The 20,370-nt window shown below is 33.2% G+C and overlaps 2 protein-coding genes and 1 non-coding gene across 7 annotated transcripts in view; 2 read left to right on the top strand and 1 right to left on the bottom strand.

The window, feature by feature from the left end:
* The window catches only part of SYCP2 (synaptonemal complex protein 2), a 76,763-nt gene extending 71,421 nt beyond the window's left edge, over positions 1–5,342 (top strand). The window contains exons 34-42 of the mRNA XM_037729589.1: positions 41–131; positions 399–554; positions 1,095–1,231; positions 2,278–2,372; positions 2,488–2,587; positions 2,985–3,043; positions 3,197–3,275; positions 3,401–3,457; positions 4,515–5,342. Of these exons, the coding sequence (XP_037585517.1) occupies positions 41–131; positions 399–554; positions 1,095–1,231; positions 2,278–2,372; positions 2,488–2,587; positions 2,985–3,043; positions 3,197–3,275; positions 3,401–3,457; positions 4,515–4,592 (852 nt within the window). The 3' untranslated portion in view covers positions 4,593–5,342. The remainder of the gene's footprint in view (positions 1–40; positions 132–398; positions 555–1,094; positions 1,232–2,277; positions 2,373–2,487; positions 2,588–2,984; positions 3,044–3,196; positions 3,276–3,400; positions 3,458–4,514) is intronic.
* Positions 5,343–9,580: 4,238 nt separating this feature from the next.
* LOC119467623 lies at positions 9,581–9,642 on the top strand. Its single transcript, XR_005196166.1, has one exon. It is a non-coding gene; the product is annotated as a U7 small nuclear RNA (small nuclear RNA).
* Positions 9,643–14,749: 5,107 nt separating this feature from the next.
* The window catches only part of PHACTR3 (phosphatase and actin regulator 3), a 258,465-nt gene continuing 252,844 nt past the window's right edge, over positions 14,750–20,370 (bottom strand). For all 5 annotated transcript variants that reach the window (XM_037729564.1, XM_037729565.1, XM_017503447.2 and 2 more), the window contains exons 12-13: positions 17,174–17,250; positions 14,750–15,339 (exon numbers count right to left, since the gene is read on the bottom strand). In XM_037729564.1, the coding sequence (XP_037585492.1) occupies positions 15,324–15,339; positions 17,174–17,250 (93 nt within the window). In that variant the 3' untranslated portion in view covers positions 14,750–15,323. The remainder of the gene's footprint in view (positions 15,340–17,173; positions 17,251–20,370) is intronic.

Below are 20,370 nucleotides of genomic sequence, written 5' to 3'. Positions count from 1 at the left end.
TATTTACAGAATGTTTTCTAATTTCTAATATGTATTTTAGGAAAGCCATTCAGCATCTTCATTATCCAAGTCTAGTGAAGGAAGAGACAAAATGTGGTTGGAGATGCCCTGTGATGCTACTCATGTATCGGGTTTGTAGTCATAGTCTTGCTTAAAAAAAAAAAAAATTGCTGAAATTACTATGACATTTCACCAAAAGGAATTATGTATTTTAAGTCGAACCATCATTATTTAACTTAATGTAAAAAAAATAGTAAACTAGGTAGAATTTAACGCACAGTTACCAAAAACATAATAAAAATACTTAGTGGCAACAAAGTCTTTTTTAAATGAAAGCAAGAAAATATTAGGTATTTTTAATGAAAATTGTAGCACTTTTAACTTTGACTGTTTCTAAGGCCCCACTCAACATCTTAGTCGCAAACGAATGTGCATAGAAGATAATCTAAGTAATTCCAATGAAGTAGAAATGGAAGAGAAAGGAGAAAGGAGAGCAAACTTGCTCCCGAAAAAACTGTGTAAAACTGAAGATGCGGATCATCATATCCACAAAAGTAAGTAGATCATTAGCCTGTGTTAAAATTTAGTTATTTGGAAGGTGGTTCTTATATTTTGAATAATTCCATCCACAAAACAATTTTGTAAAGACAACTTTGGATATGCCCAAGATATCCAAAGTTTATTGAGAAGTTCACGTATGAATAATGTTGTAGTAAGGGTCTTATATACCCATAGATCTCCCTCATCATTCCATCACTTATGACATTTAGGTTTTACTAGAGTATGAATTTACTTTACTAAATATTTACATTAATAATAATGCAGAAGTAGTTAAAAAAAAAGTTTAAAAATCCAGAAATGTTCTAGTTTAAAGTAGTCATTTCTGCCTTAATAGCCATGCCAAAAAGCTTTTTATAAATCAGAATAATCTCATTTTAAAATTAAAAAATCATAAAGAAATTTGCCTTTGATTTCATAATCCTTAGGTTAGCATAGATTCAGAAAGTAAGATAGATTTTGTTCTTAGCCTAATGACAAGGCTAAATTTACAGTAATGCTTATTTTAACTTCAGCAGATTGTTTTCATTTTTTAGTGCCTGAAAGTATAACTTCATTATCAACAAATGACTTTTCTATTCCTTGGGAGACCTGGCAAAATGAATTTGCAGGTATAGAGATGACTTATGAGACTTATGAGAGGCTCAATTCAGAATTTAAGAGAAGGAATAATGTGAGTTATTCTTTAAGTTATTATTTATACCTAGTAATATTCCATACTTTCTACTAGACCATTGGCTTGTTTGATCCTTTGGCAACAAAATATACATTCATGAAACTAACTTTCCTTATATGTGAATAATTGGAATAAAATATTATCCATATTCTCTCTTTTGCTACTACTTTCTCTTTTGTTCTATTTTCCTTTTCAATTTAATGTTTTGGCTCTTCTATCATTTTTCTTTTTTTACTGAACAGTTTTCATGCTGCTTTTCAAGACATTTTTTATCTCATGGAGGTGACCATTAACGAGGGTAGTATAGTGTAAGGATAAGCAGCTGCAGTCAGAGAAATCCCATTTCACTTTGTTCTACTAGCTCTGTATTATACTTATGTAATCTTAGCTTGTGAGGTTCCCGTGAGATATTGAATGCAAACATGCTTTTTAAAACAATTTTTAATTATTAGTAATATTTTTCCACCTATCTCTTTCACATGCCTGTAGGGAATAGTTTTTTTATGCCCTCGTATGAATACAAAATTTTTTTGGCGCAGGTTATCAACCCCTCCCACATCTTGCTTTCCTTTCTCCTATATTCAGGGTTAAAATTAGAAATTATTTGGATTTTTTTTCCCAAGGTCAACCTAATCTGAATAGCGATACTTCGACTCATATGTTCTAGTACATGTCTGTAGCTAGACTTGAACATGTGTTTTTGTGAAAAATGGTTTTAAAAAATTCTGAGTGTGACTTTTAGGCTGTGTCTTTGGAAAATTATAACCATCAGCACTTTTGTAAATACTGTAGAGTGTTGTGTTCTTATGAAAACAATTGAGTAGTAATTCAAGCCTTAGTCAAAGACTTACTGATGGAGTTACACACTGCTCTGAGTGAGCTTATTTATTAACACTTCAGTTTAAATGACTGAGTTTTTAATTTTTCAGTTTTCCAAGTTCTTGGTAATTTACATTTCATGGAAAATGATTTGCTCTTACTGTAGTCTTGGTTAGATTGTTATTTTGTAAAGATATTTTAAGTTTAAAATGAGTATTTTTCAGATCCGACATAAAATGTTGAGTTATTTTACTACGCAGTCCTGGAAAACAGCTCAACAACATCTGAGAACAATGAATCATCAAAGTCAGGAGTCTAGGTCTGTAATAAAAATCTGTTCTGGAAACTTCTGAATGCTACATATTCATATATTATGAATACATGTTCTGAATGCTATAGTTTTAAAAATTAATCTTATTTTGTTTCTGTAATAGGATTAAAAAACTTGATAAATTCCAATTAATTATCATAGAAGAGCTGGAGAATTTTGAAAAAGATTCACAGTCTTTAAAAGATTTGGAAAAGGAATTTGTGGTTTGTTACTTTTAAAATTTTTTAAATAAGTTTAAAACCTTGTTTTTAAAGAGCTACGCTTGGAAAAACTTCACTTTCTTTTCTGAGAGCACATCCTGAAGCTTTTGTTATTTAGAACATAATTTAGTTTTATCTTAGATTTCTAGTCAGCTTCATATAAAACTTTTGAATTATAAACTTATGTTTACGATGAAATCTTTGATGATAAATATGAAGTCCTGAGAGATTTTACTTTCAATTTTATTTTAATCTGAAAGAGCGTGTGACATCTGGAATATTCTTAACATATAGCCACATTGTTTTTACATTTGTAATAATAGAAATAGAGTAATTCTACTTTGGATTTTAATTTTTAATCATATTAAAGTTTAACTGGATTTTGTACCTTACAATTTAGGACTTTTGGGAAAAGATATTTCAGAAGTTCAGTGCATATCAAAAAAGTGAACAACAGAGGTTAGTATGACAGTCTTAATGACTATAATCTATACAATTATATTTATAAATTAATAAATTTCTATTTGAAAAATTAAAATTATACTATGTTGTAGCAATTTAATTTGAATTATTGATAAATACAAAGTTAACTCTCATTATTTTACTTGTTAGGCTTCATCTTTTGCAAACTTCATTGGCTAAAAGTGTCTTCTGTAATACTGATAATGAAGAAACTATTTTTACATCTGAGGTATAAATTTTATGATTTTTGTAGGTAACCTTTCTTGATTACAAAAAAGATTGGTTAATCTAACTTTCTTTGCCATGAAAACTTTGTGATAAATTTCATGGGGAAATGTATTTACTTTTTTACAGATGTGTTTGATGAAAGAAGACATGAAAGTCCTACAAGACAGGCTTCTTAGGGACATGGTAAGTCAACTAAGTTTGAAAATGGAATAAACATACTTGAATGTCTTTTGTTTTTGATTTGTGTGTGTGTGTGTGTGTGTGTGTGTGTGTGTGTGCTTTTATGTCTTGTAATAAGCTATTCTTGCACAGGGCTTCTTTTTCTTTTTTGGTTGAGAGAAGATAGTTTTAACCCAATTACTTTTAGTTCTTTAAATAATGGGAGCATATTTATGTTGAAAGGATAGGAGTAATTTAAATAGCGAGGTCCTCCTACAGAGTAAAAGAGAATATCAATTTACAGATTGAAAAATTAGCTGAAAGAATGATTTGCTTGCAGTGTTTCTAAACACTATGTACTGCAACAGACCTCTGTCCTGCTCTGCCTTCTGGAGGAGAAGATATGGCAGAACAAAACTCCCAGAAAGTCTGTAGTTTAGTGGAAGAATTACTGTCTGTTTGGACAAGATGTCATTTACTTAGATTTGGGGATAAAATTAATTTACTTTCCAATGGCCTAGTAGACCAGCAGCTGCATTCGGCGGTGGGGGTGGGGGTGGGGCTGGAAATGCAGACCTGGAAAGGAACTAAAGGTACTGCTTTAAGTGATAATGTCTTTGGAGTTTTCTCAAAGATGAAAGGCATTTTTAAGTATACTGATCTTTGTATACACAGTACATTAATGTACTTACAAAGTTTTAATAGAACTTCAATATGCTGACATAGTACAGGATTAAGATGTGGCTAAGGTAGTTTAGTTTCAAGCAAACAAGAAGCTACTTAACTAGGTTGATCCTTGTTGAAATTGTTTTCTAGACTTTTTATTTTGCTCTCTTCCTTTAAAAATTAAATCTGAATTTCATTGATTTGGGGATTTAAAATATTAGAGCCTTCTCTAATCTTTTTAGATCACAGAATTCTGTAGATATGTAGATATAGACCTGGTAGAATGCAATATCTTCATGAAAGAGTTGTTTTAAAATGAATCACTAATATTAGCTTGATATTTTTCCTATTTTATTTGATGGTTTTCCATCAATAATGTGAAATCTAAGTGTGATTTTTGTTTTCTTGGCCATAGCTAGAAGAGGAGCTTCTTAATGTACGCAGAGAACTCATGTCAGTATTCATGGCTCATGAAAGAAATCTTAATATGTGAAATCTAGTTTTTATCAACATACTTTATCTAATTATTGTTTGTGTATAACTGAGGAAATAACAGAGTAGTTCTACAATGAGAAAAATGTACATGTCACCCAGGCAACCCTTTGCAGGAACCCTCAAATTAAAAAAAAAAAAAAAAGTATTTTAATGAATAAGAAAGAACTACTATAACGTGACTCCAAGCCCAGACTTTTGTCTACAGAATATTATTTTTTAGTTTTGGAGATAAAAGCTTTAAGAAACTTTTCGAGTTAATTATATTTGTAAAATGAGTTTCTTTACTAAATTTGTGTAAAATGTATTATTTTATTACATAAAATGTGTTTTTGAATCAATGCAGTTTTGGGATGAATATATGTTATTAAAATATGTTTAATAGCTTAGAATTCAAGTAATAAAAATTTAGCCACACTTACAAAGGGGAAGAAGTCCCTAAGTTAAAATGTTTAACTGAGTGGTAGATCAGAACTTTCAGCACACTGTTAGAAACATTTATTCAATTACGGCTGTAACGTATTAGGAGACACTAAATGGCCTAAAATAGCTACTACATTCCTTACATATGTTAATTCAATATAAAAGTCTTACTTCATAAGCAGGCTGTTTGACAAATACTTTTAATCTACTAGTAGTCATTGTAGTATCTTGCTAGATTAATTTATAAAAATGAGTATACATTTGATTTGCTTTTAATGAAGTTGAAATAAATGCCTATGTTACTTGAATAAGTATAAACATTATATTCTTATTTTGTGAACATTGGGTATTTGAAGAAGGGTATTTTCTTCATCCAAAGTGTAATACTAAGTGGCCTTACTATTTCTTGTCTATTAATGGTAGCAGAGTATTATTCAAAAATAATGCCAGTAATTAAACACAGTGGGAAAAGTGGCTTCTTAGTCAAGATAAGCAAAAGAAAACCCCTTTCAACTTAGTCAGCTTTATGCAGTTATTAGCACCAGCTAATATTTATTGATAGGGTAGTGGGGTTGCTATTTTAAGAGAGAGTGACAGCTATTGTAATATTAAATATCACTCAGGACTTGCAAATCCATGTTGCCCTGTGAGACTAATTCCATCATGTCTTACCACCTTGTTTACCTCATTGTCAGCCAAATTTACAAGACTCCCAAATTACACATACTTATTTTAATACTGTACTGTATGTGTAATCCATCCCAGGTTCTTTATTCTTCGCAGCTCTTCTAAAGTCTTGTCATTACAAGTAGTTGTGTCCCTCTAAATCTCAATTTCCAACATTCTTATCACCTTAGCCTGTCTTGCCAACTTGCCTTGTATAGCAGTCTCAGGCCATTTATGCTTTTTCTGTATGCCTGTTATCTTCTTGTCTGTCCTTCCTTCCTTACCCATTCCAGATGTGATAGTTAAAAATAATACTCTCTTGCCCTTTCTCCTCCTGTCAACTTTATCCACTAATTCTTAGCTCTCACCCTACCAACTGAACAGTACAGGAGAAAATAATGCAATCAGGCTTTAAATTTATGGCCATGTACTTCAAATGGGACCTCAACATTGCTCAACAATCCTTACCCTGCTCTCTTTAATTGGCTTTACCACATTTACAGAATATTATTGCATATAAATACCTCTTTCCTTAATTCTTTATCTTTGAGCTGATTAGCTGACCTCATAATTTTCTCATCTTCACCCTAAAATCTGTTTCCTGCATCAATACCAGCATTTTCTGATATCTTTCAGCCCAATAGCAGATTTGTTTAAGAACAATCACCTTATTAGTGCTTTAAATCTCATTATCTTTGATTTTCCTCTCCTGATTTTTATAGTCCATTTTAATTAACTAACTAACTAAATAAGACCCTCCATTGACGTCAAGTTCTCCTGAAACCACTGATGTATCCATGTAATTCTCTATTCACTTTTATAGTGAACATAGCAGAATACTCTTCTCAGGTTACTATCTCAACCTCTTTGCTTCCTTTCCTCAATGTAGCTCTGCCCCTACTATTTCATCAAAACTACTTTTATCAAAATCAACAGTCATTTATGTTGCCAAATCTAATCTCTTTTTACTTAGCCTCCCAGTGGCATTTCACATTAAAACCCTCAGCTGGCATGTATTTGCTACTCTTCTGTGTCCTTTCCCTTGCTTCCTTCTTACTATTTAATGGGGGGTTCATTCCTAGTCTCTTTCTTTTCCTTAGTCAGTACTTAAGTAATTTCATCTAGTCCCTTATAATAACTGTGTTGATGATCTCAAATTTATAAAAGTTCTGACCTTTACTTTGGACATCAGAACATTATAAATACTGCTTTATTGAGACTTCTAATAAGAATCTCAACTCTCAAAACAACTTGATTTGTCTCCCTTGCCATTTTTTCTCTTCATCAAAGAAAAAATAAACTGTTTTCCTGTCTCAATAAAGTTATTTTTTAATTTTAATTTTTTATACTTTAAGTTCTGGGATACATGTGCAGAACGTGCAGGTTTGTTACATAGATATACATGTGCCAAGGTAGTTTGCTGTACCAATCAACCAATCATTGACATTAGGTATTTCTCCTAATGCTATCCCTCCCCTACCCCACCCACAGACAGGCCCTGGTTTGTGGTGTAACCCTCCCTTTGTCCATGTGTTCTCATTGTTCAGTTCTCACTTAAGAGTGAGAACATGTGGTGTTTGGTTTTCTGTTCCTGTGTTAGTTTGCTGAGAATGATGGTTTCCAGCTTCATCCATGTCCCTGCAAAGGAAATGAACTCATCTTTTTTTTATGGCTGCATAGTATTCCATGGTGTATATGTGCCACATTTTCTTTATTCGATCTATCACTGATGGGCATTTGGGTTGGTTCCAATTCTTTGTTATTGTGAATAGCGCTGCAATAAACATACATGTGCATGTGTCTTTATGGTAGAATGATTTATAGTCCTTTGGATATATACCCAGTAATGGAATTGCTGGGTCAAATGGAATTTCTATTTCTAGATCCTTGCAGAGTCACCACACTGTCTCCCACAATGGTTGAACTAATTTACACTCCCACCAACAGTGTAAAAGTGTCCCTATTTCTCCACATCCTCTCTAGCATCTCTTATTTCCTGACTTTTTAATGATAGCCATTCTAACTGGTGTGAGATGGTATCTCAATGTGGTTTTGATTTGCATTTCTCTAATGACCAGTGATGATGAGCTTTTCTTCATGTTTGTTGGCTGCATAAATGTCTTCTTTTGAGGTGTCTGTTCGTATCCTTTGCCCACTTTTTGATGAGGTTTTTTCTTGTAAATTTAAATTATTTGTAGATTCTGGATATTAGCCCTTTGTCAGATGGATAGATTGCAAAAATTTTCTCCCATTCTGTAGGTTGCCAGTTCACTCTGATGATAGTTTCTTTTGCTGTGCAGGAACTCTTTAGTTTAATTAGGTCCCATTTGTATATTTTGCCTTCTTTTGCCATTGCTTTTGGTGTTTTAGTCATGAAGTCTTTGCCCATGCCTGTGTCCTGTAGGGCATTGCCTAGGTTTTCTCCTAAGGTTTTTATGGTTTTAGGTCTTATGTTTAAGCCTTTAATCCATTTGAGTTAATTTCTGTGTAAGGATAAAGTTACTTTTATCTACTCAACTATTTAAGCCAAAACCTAATGGTAATTTCCAATTTCTTTTTTTTTTTTTTAGCCAGACAGTAAATTGATCAACAATTCCTTCATTTCTCACATAGACATTTCCAACAGCCTCTTAAATGGCTTTTCAGCATTTATACTTTCCTTTCCACACTTTTTTCACTTAGCAGCCAACATTGTCTTGCTAAAGCATAAATCATACCATGTCACTCCCTTACCTAAAACTCTCCAGTGACACACACTCTTAACCAGCGGGTCAAGGGAGAATTCATAAAAGAAGTTGGAAAATACTTTGACAAATGAAAATGCAACATACCTAAACATGTGATCTGTTGAAAGCAGTGCTCAGAGGGATCTATTTATAGCTATAAGCACCTACATTAAACGGGAAGAAAAGTATCAAATCAATAACCTTACTTTATACCTTAAATAACTAGAAAAGTAAATTTAAAGCTGTCAGAATCAAAATAATGAAGACTAGATAGATAAACAGAATAGAAAAGCACAGAAAACCAATAAAAAAATCAATAAAAACAAAATTTGGTCCTCTGAAAAGATCAAGAAAACAAACCATTAGCAGGCTGACTAAGATAAACAGAAGACTCAAATTAATATGAGAAATGAAAGTTGGGGACATGACTACTAAACTTTCAGAAGTAGAAAGGATTCTAGGAGAATACTATGAATAATTATATGCCAACAAATTAGTTAACCTAGATGACATTGATAAATTCCTAAAAGCACAAGCTACCAACAGGGACTCAAGAAGAAATAAAAAATGTAAAACAGACCTATAACATGTAAAGAGGTTGAATTTTGAAAACCTCCCAACATAGAATTCTATCATTTAAAGAATGATGGAATTAGTTTTTTTTGTTGTTGTTTTTTTTTGTTTTGTTTTGTTTTAAGAGACAGGATCTCACTCTGTCACCCAAGCTGTATGATCTTAGCTCACTGTAACCTCAACCTCCTAGGCTCAAGTGATCTTCCTGCCTCAGCCTCCTGATTAAGCTAGGACTCTAGGCATATGCCACTGTGCTCAGATACTTAATATTTTGTAGAGAATGAGGTTCTTGTGTGTATTCCATGCTGGTCTTGAACTCCTGGTCTCAAGCAGTTCTCTTGACTTGGCTTCCCAAAGCACTGGAATTATAGGCATGAGTCACCATGCCCAGCCCAATCCTTCTTAATATGGCAGTTTTAGGTAGGAATTTACTAAGTTCAAAGAGAGCTAATGTGTCTCCTAAAATTTGCAAGTCCTATATGGTGTCAGCATTTTCATTGTAATTGATAAGGAAGTATTAACCAATCATTTGAACATCTGTTATATGATACGCACTGAGCCCAGGTCTAAATACAGAAATGAGTATAAATGAACCCTTCCATGGTGCTACAGCTCTTTTAGAATATGTCTAGCAAGTTTTTCAGTTTTCACCAGAATGCCCACCTCAAAACAGAGATGAACTCCCTACTTATGTGCTTTAAAATGAGGATATATGTGCTTTTAAAGTCATGCAGAATCATACGGATTTCCATTTCATTGAACCCTTGGAGTAATTGTATAGGCAAATCAAATGTACATAGACTTATTTGTTAAGACAATGTATTTGTAATGGTTAGCTTTTGTTTTTCTATTTAAAATAAATGGCCATGAAAATATTCTGAATTAACATCTACAGGAGAACAACATTTTATTTAGGGATATGGATGTGTTGAGTGAGATCAATATGTTGTACCATCTTGAACTTTAGATAATATACTTTTATCTTATGCTGTGATAGCAACAAGTTTAAAAGGAACTTGGAAGAATAGAAGTCACACTCATGAAACACTTGCCTTTAATAATACTGATGAAGCTTGATTGTTTACCTAATTTGATGTACGTTTTGTACAAGTCAGATGCAAAGACAATTGGATTTATAATGAGTGTTGAAATTTGGAATAGATTTGAAGTTAAAAGATTTTAACCTTGTTTAGAAACATAATTTAGCTGTTTGACTTCTATGTAACTCATTTCTAAGATGTTCTAGTATGTTTAAATTTTTAAAGTTCAGAGCAGGATCCAGCAAAGTTTGTCCTGAAAGGCTACACAGTAAATGTTTTCAGCTTTGTGGGCCAGAAGGCAAATTTCAGAATATCATGTCAGTCCATATTATGATCATTTTAATTGTAACTATTTAAATATATAAAAACCATTCTTAGCTTACTGGCCACTAAAAAAAAGGGGCTGGGGACTGGCTAGATTTTGTCTGTGGGCTGTAGTTTACAGACTTCAAGTTCAGAAAGGAAATCTTATAGATCAGAATTCTGTTCTGTATTATTACATTTTTCCTTAGTTTATCTATGTCACAGAAATAGTTATTTAAATCAATTTTGCATAGCAGAGGCTGAGTATATTAATTAATATAGCTAAAATTCTTGATCTATTTTAAACATATTAAAAGTAAATGATCATTGTAGCTAATGACTTAAATTTCTTACCTGGATTGTAATCTAACACGCTGGTGTAGGTTTACCATGTGTCCTCAACCAAATACAGCTTGTAAGGTGGTAACTGTCCAGAAGTTCACATGGAAAAGGACATGGAAGAGAAGAAATTTTACATTAGTACAGCTAGGCAGAAACCTAAATACTAAACTCTACAGCCATTACTATAGTGATCTTATTGCCACCAAATCATAGTATTATGGATAGCCAACACAAACTTAAAAGGCCAGCATATCTTTTAAATGAATAACAGATTGAGTAGTCTTCATGTAGCATTTAATTCCACATGAAATTTGTATTTTACAGTGACAAATTCTGCCAACTCTGAGCTCAGTTCCTAGTGTGGCGCTTCACAGTTGCTGGAGTTAGTTCTTTAGCCATTCTGTCATCATCACCTATTAACAGTTAATCCAGATACAGTTAGTGTATAAGTTTCTTATCTACTTAAAACTTAAGAGTAAGTATGGAAGGAATCATATATGCTATGAATAAGTAAGTTGAATTTTGAGCAAAGTAACATACTAGCAAATAATATCAACAAACAAATCTAACTTGGAATGTAAAAACTGAAGCAAGATGATAGGTGGTTCCCGAGATTGTGTTTTCTGCCACATCAGGTGTCACCATTATAATTATTAAGAAGCAGGCTAGCTGGAAAGCAGGGAATGGACTAGTGGTATAGACCAGTCTTTCAGGGAACACACCTGAATTGTAGTAATATATTCAGTGTATGTATTTTTGAGAAGGGATAATAAACTGCCATTAGAAGGGAATATACATATATAACATGTTTGCAACTTGAAACATTAAATTGTTGCCATATATACCATATATACAGATTTCTTTCTTCCCATTGCTTATCAAGAAAATTGAATTTTTAGAATTTCCCCATTTATAGTTGAGATTAGAAACTTTGAAAAGGATTTTTTTAAAATTTTTATTACTTTAAAAATACTTCTCTGTTTTCATAGAACTATGAAACTGCTAACCGGTACTTTTTCCATTGTTCATTCTAACATTTTTTGTTTGAATATGAACTAGTGGTATGTTCCTGGTATCATCACTGTAAATAAATTTGCAGAGAAATAAGCAAATGGGATTTATAGGAATCTACTTTTTGAAAATATTTTTCATATATTCAGTTTTATATGTTCATTTGCTTATGAATATCTTCTGAGGTGTTTTCATATGAAAAATGGAGAAAAAGGTCTCTGAAAAAAACTAGACAAATTGGTATTGGAAGCATATAGTAATAGTAGTTTTCATAGTACAGCTAGGATTTTGCATTTCTGAGCTTGAATTTGTTGTTGAAGGACTAGAGATACATAGCTAAAAACAAACTTTGCGTTTACTTCCAATGTATAATAAATTTAGGCCTGTAATTACCATATCTTTCCACAAGGTGGATGTCTTGATGTTAGATTCTTCCCCCACAATCCCCTGCCATTTCAATTGTCAAGAAATTACTTAGGTGATGTGATTTCAAAGTCTCTTTAAATTTATTTTTACTTTTATATTTTTTTGAGACACGTTCTTTCTCTGTTAAGTTGGAATGCAGTGCAGTCACAGCTCACTACAGCCTTAACCTCCTGGGCTCAGGTGATCCTGCCACCTCAGCCTCCCTAGTAGCTGGGACTACCGGTGCATACTACCACACCGAGCTAATTTTTTGTCTGTTTTGTAGAGAAGGGTTTCGCTATGTTGCCCAGGCTGGTCTTGAACTCCTGGACTCAAGCGATCCACTCACCTCGGTCTCCCAAAGTGCTAGGATTACAGGCCTGAGCCACCATGACCAGCCCCCTTTAAATTCTTTTAGATATACTTTTTACAAAGTCATATAATGTAGTATTTCCTTTATTACATTAGCTTAAAAAAGTTAATGGATGTGTCTAGAAAATAATTTCCTCTCACAAAATTACCGACAAGCTTGTAAAAATGTTTTGAACTCCTTAAAAACAGAACTTATGATTTAAATATTCATGGTTGCTTTAATATTTTTTTCTGAAAATAGAAGCAAATGATTTGTAAATTTATTGTATAAAAACTTCGTTATTGAATACTAGTAATGAAGAATTCTGATAATTCATATATAGTTGGTTATTTAATAAGACATGTTTTTTTTTAAATCTGTAGGCTAAGTATATAAACTTTCTCTTCAATTATAAACATATGCAAATACATGTACATATACATATATATGATCAGTGCCATATGATTTGTGAATTGCTTTTTAATTTTGTTCCTCCAACTAACTTGAGAGAGAGTTGAGTTGTGATGTGGGTGGAGAGTAAATATACTTAATTCACAGTTTTAGTTTATCTCTTAACCCTTATAATGTCTGATAAAAACATCAAATGCCTAAGTACAGTTTAGAGTAATAGTCTGTGCATAATATAAACACAGTGGTAGAAGTTAGATACTATTGCCACACATTTAAATTAAAAGGAAAGTGTCTGCTGGTTTTAGGATATCTTAGAACCTTTGAGTCTGAACCAGTCCAAACCCTCCTTTGGTTATCCTGCACTTTTACTTTTTCAGTTTTATTATCCACTAGTTATGGGACCTGGGCAAAAAACTAATTATGTGTCCCATTTAACCAGGTCATTGTTAACCATAGGCACTGCCTGGTTCTTTTGTAAGCCGTACTAATCTTTTGTACTTGGGGGGCCAGGGTGATTTCTAAACAGTAGCACCTTTTCCCTTTCTTTGTTTCATAGTAAGCATATTAATATTTCTATGTGAGGGAAATTGAAATCTTAGTTTAACATAATTTGGGCTCCCATTAATATTTTAAATTGAATATAAAATAGGAGGACCTTCTAATATATAGCTTAAAATAGAAAGGTAAAGTTTTTTGGTAGTTGGTTGGCTACAAACAATGGGTTATGAATAACAGAAAATACATAATGTATGTATATACATATTTTAAATCATTTAAATTTATCTGACTTCTAATTTAAAAGGATTTAGATACATTTCACAGACAAATTGAGACTCAGTGAAGTCAACTGACTCATAGAAGTTACAGAGCAACTAAGAGGTAGAGCTGGAATTTTTCTACCATAACAATAATTTATTTAAAAAAAAAAGCCTATAATTCAACTAATAGTGTGTTTTGCTAGTCTCTAGGACCCCTCATAAGTCACTTTGGACAAAGTACTATTACCCTAAAGACTAAACAGTTTCTATGGGCATCTGACCCAGTAGCAGTCTTAAAGAAGTAGAGAAGGAAAGATAGTGGAAAGCAGTGAGGTAGCATATGTGGTAAGAAGTCATAGAGGACACTCAGTTGCTTCAGGTGCTACCTGGCAGCCATACCAGTAGCTAACATTTATTGGATTCCCAGAATGTCCCGAGCACTGTGCCAGCACTTTAGCTTCTTTATCTTATTTAGATAATACAGCAATGTTGTGTGAGAGAGATACGATTATCCTGTAGAGAAAATAAGTTGCTTAAGTAGCCCAGAGCTTGGGTTTGTGCACAAGTTCTGCAAACTCTGAAAGTCATGTTCCAAGTTACTGTGCTTCCTGTCTCGCCTCACCAGTGTACCAGGAGGGAAGGCTCATCTTGGTAAGGACACTTATTTGAAAACCAATTAAAAATATTTTTCAGGGAACATTTATTGTTATTTAGCTTGTTTCCCCCTTTGTGCCAAGATTTGCACCTTTGTGCTGGGGTAAATTTCCTTTCTTTATAATGTCTACTTCATCTAAAACTTGATCATCTCTTTTAACAATGTTTTTAACAATGTTTGCAGAGGCGAGCTTAAAAATACTCTTAAAGGGGGCATACTTTTCATTTCGATAGAATTTTTCAACAAATTATTGCTTATTTCTTAGTTAAATGCACTCTTCAATACGCACTGATACATAAATTTAACTTGAAAAAGATAATTTGATTTTTTAAGGCACAAACCACATACATAAAATTTACAAAACATGTAGAAAGCTGGAATTCTCATTCATGTGTTTGGATTCTGATGGTTCAAAAGTAAAAGCTGACTTGTTTCACAGATCCCCGTTCTAAAGTACCACTCATCCCAACCCCAAGAAAATGTAAAGCCTGGATTAATTTCCTGCAATAAGTAGTCATTTAATTAAAGACCAAAATTAACAGGAATCAAAATGTTGCAGCTGTATATTTTGTTAGACATTATATAAAAAAGGAAAAGTATAATACAGTAAATCATTTTGTATAACATGAAATTAGAGTTTTCAAATTAATTGTGATCAGGATAAAAATGTCTTTTGAACACAATACTGAATGACACTGTCACATGTCCCTCATGTCAGAGGCCTGGGCGTGGTGAGCCTGCACATGCACGTTGCCCGTCCTCCATTACACCGCAGAACTGTAAAACAAGGTTGAAAGGCAAACAACAGTTTTCTTCTGATAGAGTTATGTTGGGTCTTAACTGACCCCAACAGTTCACACTCCTCAGACACCAAAGAAGGAAGGAAGTGTGTCCTCTGGTTACTCCTCTTGCAGGTAAGTGTGGCCAAGATTGCACCTGTGTGTGTGATCCTGCTCTTCTCACAAACACAGCAGGTAGTCTTGAGCTGAACTTCAGGAAAGTTCCCTGATGAATGTTCAGTGTTGGTATCAAAAAATTAAACACAAATTCTTCTCAGAAGAAAATCTCTATGGCCTATGGAATCTAGAGATTATAAAAAAGAAAGAATTTAAGGTTATATATTTCTAACAGTTAAAATAATAGCCAAAAACCTCCTACAAATAAATTTGCTGCTATTAAAAAGCTTCTCAGAAGTCCCATATGTAAAACATGAGGATGGAGCTACTTTGGTTAAAATAGGGTAGAGTCTCAGAGGGCTACCCACTCTTAGGCCCCATTATACCCCAAAACATATTCTTAGGACTACCTAGAACTTAGTTTGAAAACTATTGGTTAAACCCTTGAAGTACACAGAAACGCCAGGGCTTTGCTAAATCAGTAGAAATAATGAATTTGTTAATAAATTATTGGAAATTATAGTAGAGTTATGGCTTTTTGTAGAGTAATATATTCATAATTTTAATACATGTAGGAAAAATCATAAAACTGTTCTGACTCTAATTGACATGAAGAAAGTGATAAAATGTAGTATAAAGATCTTATAATTATGTTCAAGTATTAAAGTCATTCTTTAAAATTTTGTCACTTAAGAAAGGTATCAACTTAGGACAGAAGATAATCATCCTTAGTAAACATTTATTTTAATAATGTATAATGGGAAAATGTATGAAATTGAAATTACAATATATAGAATATGTAGTCATCATATTATTTGAGACAGAATAAATATTAAAAGTAATTGTACATGATTTACATTCATATGACCCATTCAAAACAAAAAGATAAAATTGCCTATTCCTCCCCAAAAGTATGTTAGTCATGAGTGGGAACCTTAAAAAAAATTTGCATAATTGTCTCCTATTCATCCAACTTTCCCTTCCTCCTTGATATATTCACCCTAAAACCATTGGTTAAGATGGAATTCCATTGTACTTAGTTTCTGTTCTATAGCCATATTAAGCTTACAGAGTAAATATTTCTAATAACAATTGTAATGGCCACTTTGTAACAAACAGAAAACTATTATTTTGGTTTAAGGCAGTATCTGTATGCATGATTTCCTTTCTCTTTGTATGTGGGCCTTGAGCATGTTCAGATAAAAGGAGAGAAGACAAAGCAACTGATACAGTTGAAAGCCTGTTGTGCCAGAGTCATCCGCTTTAGAACGAGACAAGTTCGACACATAATTACTACTGGTCATGGCCCTGGAAAAGAAGTGGGGGAAGTACTGAAAGAATATGCAGTTCAATAAGTAAAGAGAGCCAAATCCTTTCCCAACTTTGTTATCACCAAGAAGCCAAGTGTCATCCCTTGCATATGGTAGCATAGACAGAGAATATATTCATCTTAATGGGAAAAGTCTTTATTATGGAAGAATCAGCCAATATATTCCCAGTAGAATATAAACTCCATGACGATGGGAGTCTCCTTTATCCTATTCACTATTGCATTCTCAACACATACTCAAATATTTGCTGAGGAAACAAACACTCAGCTTTAGGAGAACACTGTGTTAAAGATGTGACTAATGATTTAAGATAAGAGAAAGTAAATGTGAAGGTGGGCAGTGACTAATTTCACGGCAATCTATAGGTAGGTGAGTTCTAAAAGTTGGAGGAATTCTGAATATTAAAGGGGAATTAAATACATAGAAAAATTACTTTCATTGCTTTGAGGCTTATTTTGTTAAATATGCATTAACTGCTTAAATAAACCACTAGTGTTACCATACATACCACTTTTCACCAAGTGCTGTAAGAAATAATGGGAACTGGCAGCATTTTTAGTTGAGGTACATTATGTTTGTTCAATACCATTCTTTGGAGAAATGCTGAATTTGTTTAGCCGGATACATAGTTTCTGGGGTGTGTGTTTCAAAAATATTGTTAAGTACCATGAAATTCATACAAAATCTGACCTTGTCAAGTGCTTGCTTGATGCATGTACCTCCATTTCATTACTTTTGTACTCATTTAATTCTTTACGAATTGCTGCCTAAAATGTAAAAACAAGACATTGCTTTTCAGGATATTAAAAAATCAACAGGAAAATAGCATCATGTTTACAAATCAACCATTCCTAATACTTGACTCTATTATTATGTAATATACAGAAAAAAAAAAACTATTGGTTCAGCATTAAGACTGCCATACTCATTTTTATAGTCCTACCCAGCTAGTATGTAGCTAATATTCTGGAAGTCTTTGTAAAAAATTTTATTGATACATAATATTTGTACATGTATACAGAGTACATGTGATATTTTGTTATGTGCATAGACTGTGATGATCAAGTATTCAGGATGTATTTATCATTTCTCAAGTATTTATCATTTCTATGTGTTGGGAACATTTCAAGTCCTCTCTTCTAGCTGTTTTGGATTATACACAACATTGTTAACAACAGTCACCCCACTCTGCTACAGAACATTAGAACTTATTACTTCTACCTAACTGTATGTTACTACCCATTAACCAACCTCTCTTTCTCTCCCCAAACCCTGCCACCCTTCCCAGCCTTTGGTATCTATCATTCTACTGTCTACCTCCATGACATCAACTTTTTTGATCCCACGTGAATGAAAACCTGTGATATTTATTTTTCTGTGCCTGGTTTATTTCATTTAACATGCTAACATTCAATTCTGTACATTGTCAAAAATGACTTGATTTTCTTAAGGTGGAATATTTCATTTTGTGTGTGTATATACACACGTTTACATATATATGTGTGTGTGTATATATACACACACACACACACACACACACACACACACTACATTTTCTTTATCCATCTATCGGATACTTAGATGATTTTGTATCTTGGCTGTTGTTAATACTGCCGCAGTGAACAGGGGAGTGTAGATGTCTCTTCAATGTACTGATTTGATTTCCTTTGGATATATACCCAGATGTGGCATTTTTGAATCATATAGTTTTAAAAAATATTTGGAGGAGTCTTCATACTGTTTTCCATAATGGCTGCATTAATTTACACTCCCATCAACAGTATATAAAAGCTGACTTTTCTCCTAATCCTTTCCAGCATGGTTTTATCTTTCTAATAATAACTATTCTAACTGGAATAAGATGATATCTCATTGTGGTTTTGATTTGCATTTCCCTGTTGATTAATGATGTTGAGCATTTTTCATATACTTGTTGGTGATTTATATGTCTTCTTTTGAGAAATATCTATTCATGTCCTTTGTCCACTTTCTAATGGGATTTGTTTATTTACTGTTACTTGAGTTCCTTGTATGTTCTGGATATTAGTCCCTTGTTGGATGAATAGTCTGTAGATATTAATATTTTGTCCTATTCCCTGTTGTCTCTTTACTCTGATTTTGTTGTTGTTGTGAAGAAGCCTTATAGTTTAATATAGTCTCATTTGTTTTTGCTGTCTTCTGAGGTCTTAGCCATAAAATGTTTGCCCAGACTAATGATGTCCTAGAGTGTTTCTTCTCTGTTTACTTTTAGTGGTTTTATAGTTTTGGGTCTTACATTTCATTCTTTATTCTTCAAGTTGATTTTTGTATATGGTAAGAAATAGCCCAGTTTCATTCTTTTGCCATATGGATATCCAATTTTCCTAGCATCATTTATTGAAGCGTGTCCTTCCCCCAGTTTATGTTCTTGGCACCTTTGTCAAAAATCAGTTGGCTGTGAATATGTGAATTTTTTTTCTGGGTCTCCTATTCTGTTCCATTGGTCTGTGTGTCTTTTATGCCAATATTATGCTGGTAGTATAGCCTTATATTTTAAAGTTAGTGTGATGCCTCCAACTTTGTTCTTTTTGCCAAGCATTGGTTTGGCTATTCAAGTTCTTTTTTGGTTTCACATGAATTTTAGGATTGCTTTTTCTATTTCTGTGAAAAATGATACCGGTATTTTGATAGGGATTTCACTGGATCTGTAGATTGCTTTGGGCAGTATGGTCATTTTAGTGGTATTAGTTCTTTCTATCCATGAGCATGAGATATCTTTGTTTGTGGCCTCTTCAATTTCTTTCATCATTGTTTCGTAGTTTTCCTTGCAGAAGTCTTTCACCTCCTCGGTTAAATCCATTTCCAGGATTTTTGGTACCTATTTTAAATAAGATTGCCTACTTGATTTCTTTCTCAGCCAGTCCATTATTAGTTTATAGAGATGCTACTAATTTTTGTATGATTTTGTATCCTACAACTTTAGTGAATTTATCAGATCTAAGTTTTTTTGGTGGAGTCTTTAGGTTTCTCTAGGAATATGATCGAATTGTCTGTAAAGAGGGATAACTTGACTTCCTCTTTTCCAGTTTGGATGCCTTTTCTTTCTGTTGCTCCATTGCTCTGGCTAGGGCTAGTATTATGTATATCTTTCATGAATTCATTTGCTGGACTGTAGTGGGAAGACAACCCTCCCCCAACCCCACCCACTCCATAACTAAACAGACCAAGCCCATGGTTAGGGTATTAATGAAGCAGGAACACCAAGATGAGTAAACTTCAGCTTCTGGTGAACTTGGAGTTTTAAAATCAGCGATAATCTAGAAAGAAAGTCATTCTGACTTCAGCATACATTAATATTTTTAATTCCCCAGGCCCACTTTATCATGTACTTCTTTCTCAGATAAACACTCGTGGGACCTGATGAGACTAAAACATCAAACATAGCCTGTAGGACAAGGAAAGTCTTTAGGGATATATTATTCTCATGCTCAAACACATCTGCAGACTACCAAAGATACTTTTTTTCTCCCCTTATCATTGTGATCCTGAGCACATCACTCAAAAATAACCAGGCAAGTTAGTCTAACATGTTTGCATTTCTTCAAGTTGATGCAATATCTATGTATATTTATAAGCTCATATACTCAGCATATGAAGAATGAAGAACAATTAGCTAATTCCTTGGCTGAATGTGTAATTTTTCTCTTCCTAAAGGCTTTATGTCTTCTGAAAATCACTAGAAGTAAGAAGGTGTGATAGAACCTATAGACACTCTTGGGCTTAAATCCTGCCAATCAATACTGTTTGATCACAGATAAGAACTTACCCTCTCTATGCTCAGCAAATGTCATACCTTCTATTTTAGTGCAGAGCCTCTATGACCTACTGCCTCCTTGTGTTCTTCCTGC

Source organism: Cebus imitator, unplaced genomic scaffold (assembly GCF_001604975.1).
Source record: "Cebus imitator isolate Cc_AM_T3 unplaced genomic scaffold, Cebus_imitator-1.0 Scaffold311, whole genome shotgun sequence".
NCBI lineage: Eukaryota > Metazoa > Chordata > Mammalia > Primates > Cebidae > Cebus > Cebus imitator.
The sequence above is the reverse complement of the archived record's forward strand: the minus strand, read 5'-3'. Positions and strand labels throughout refer to the sequence as shown.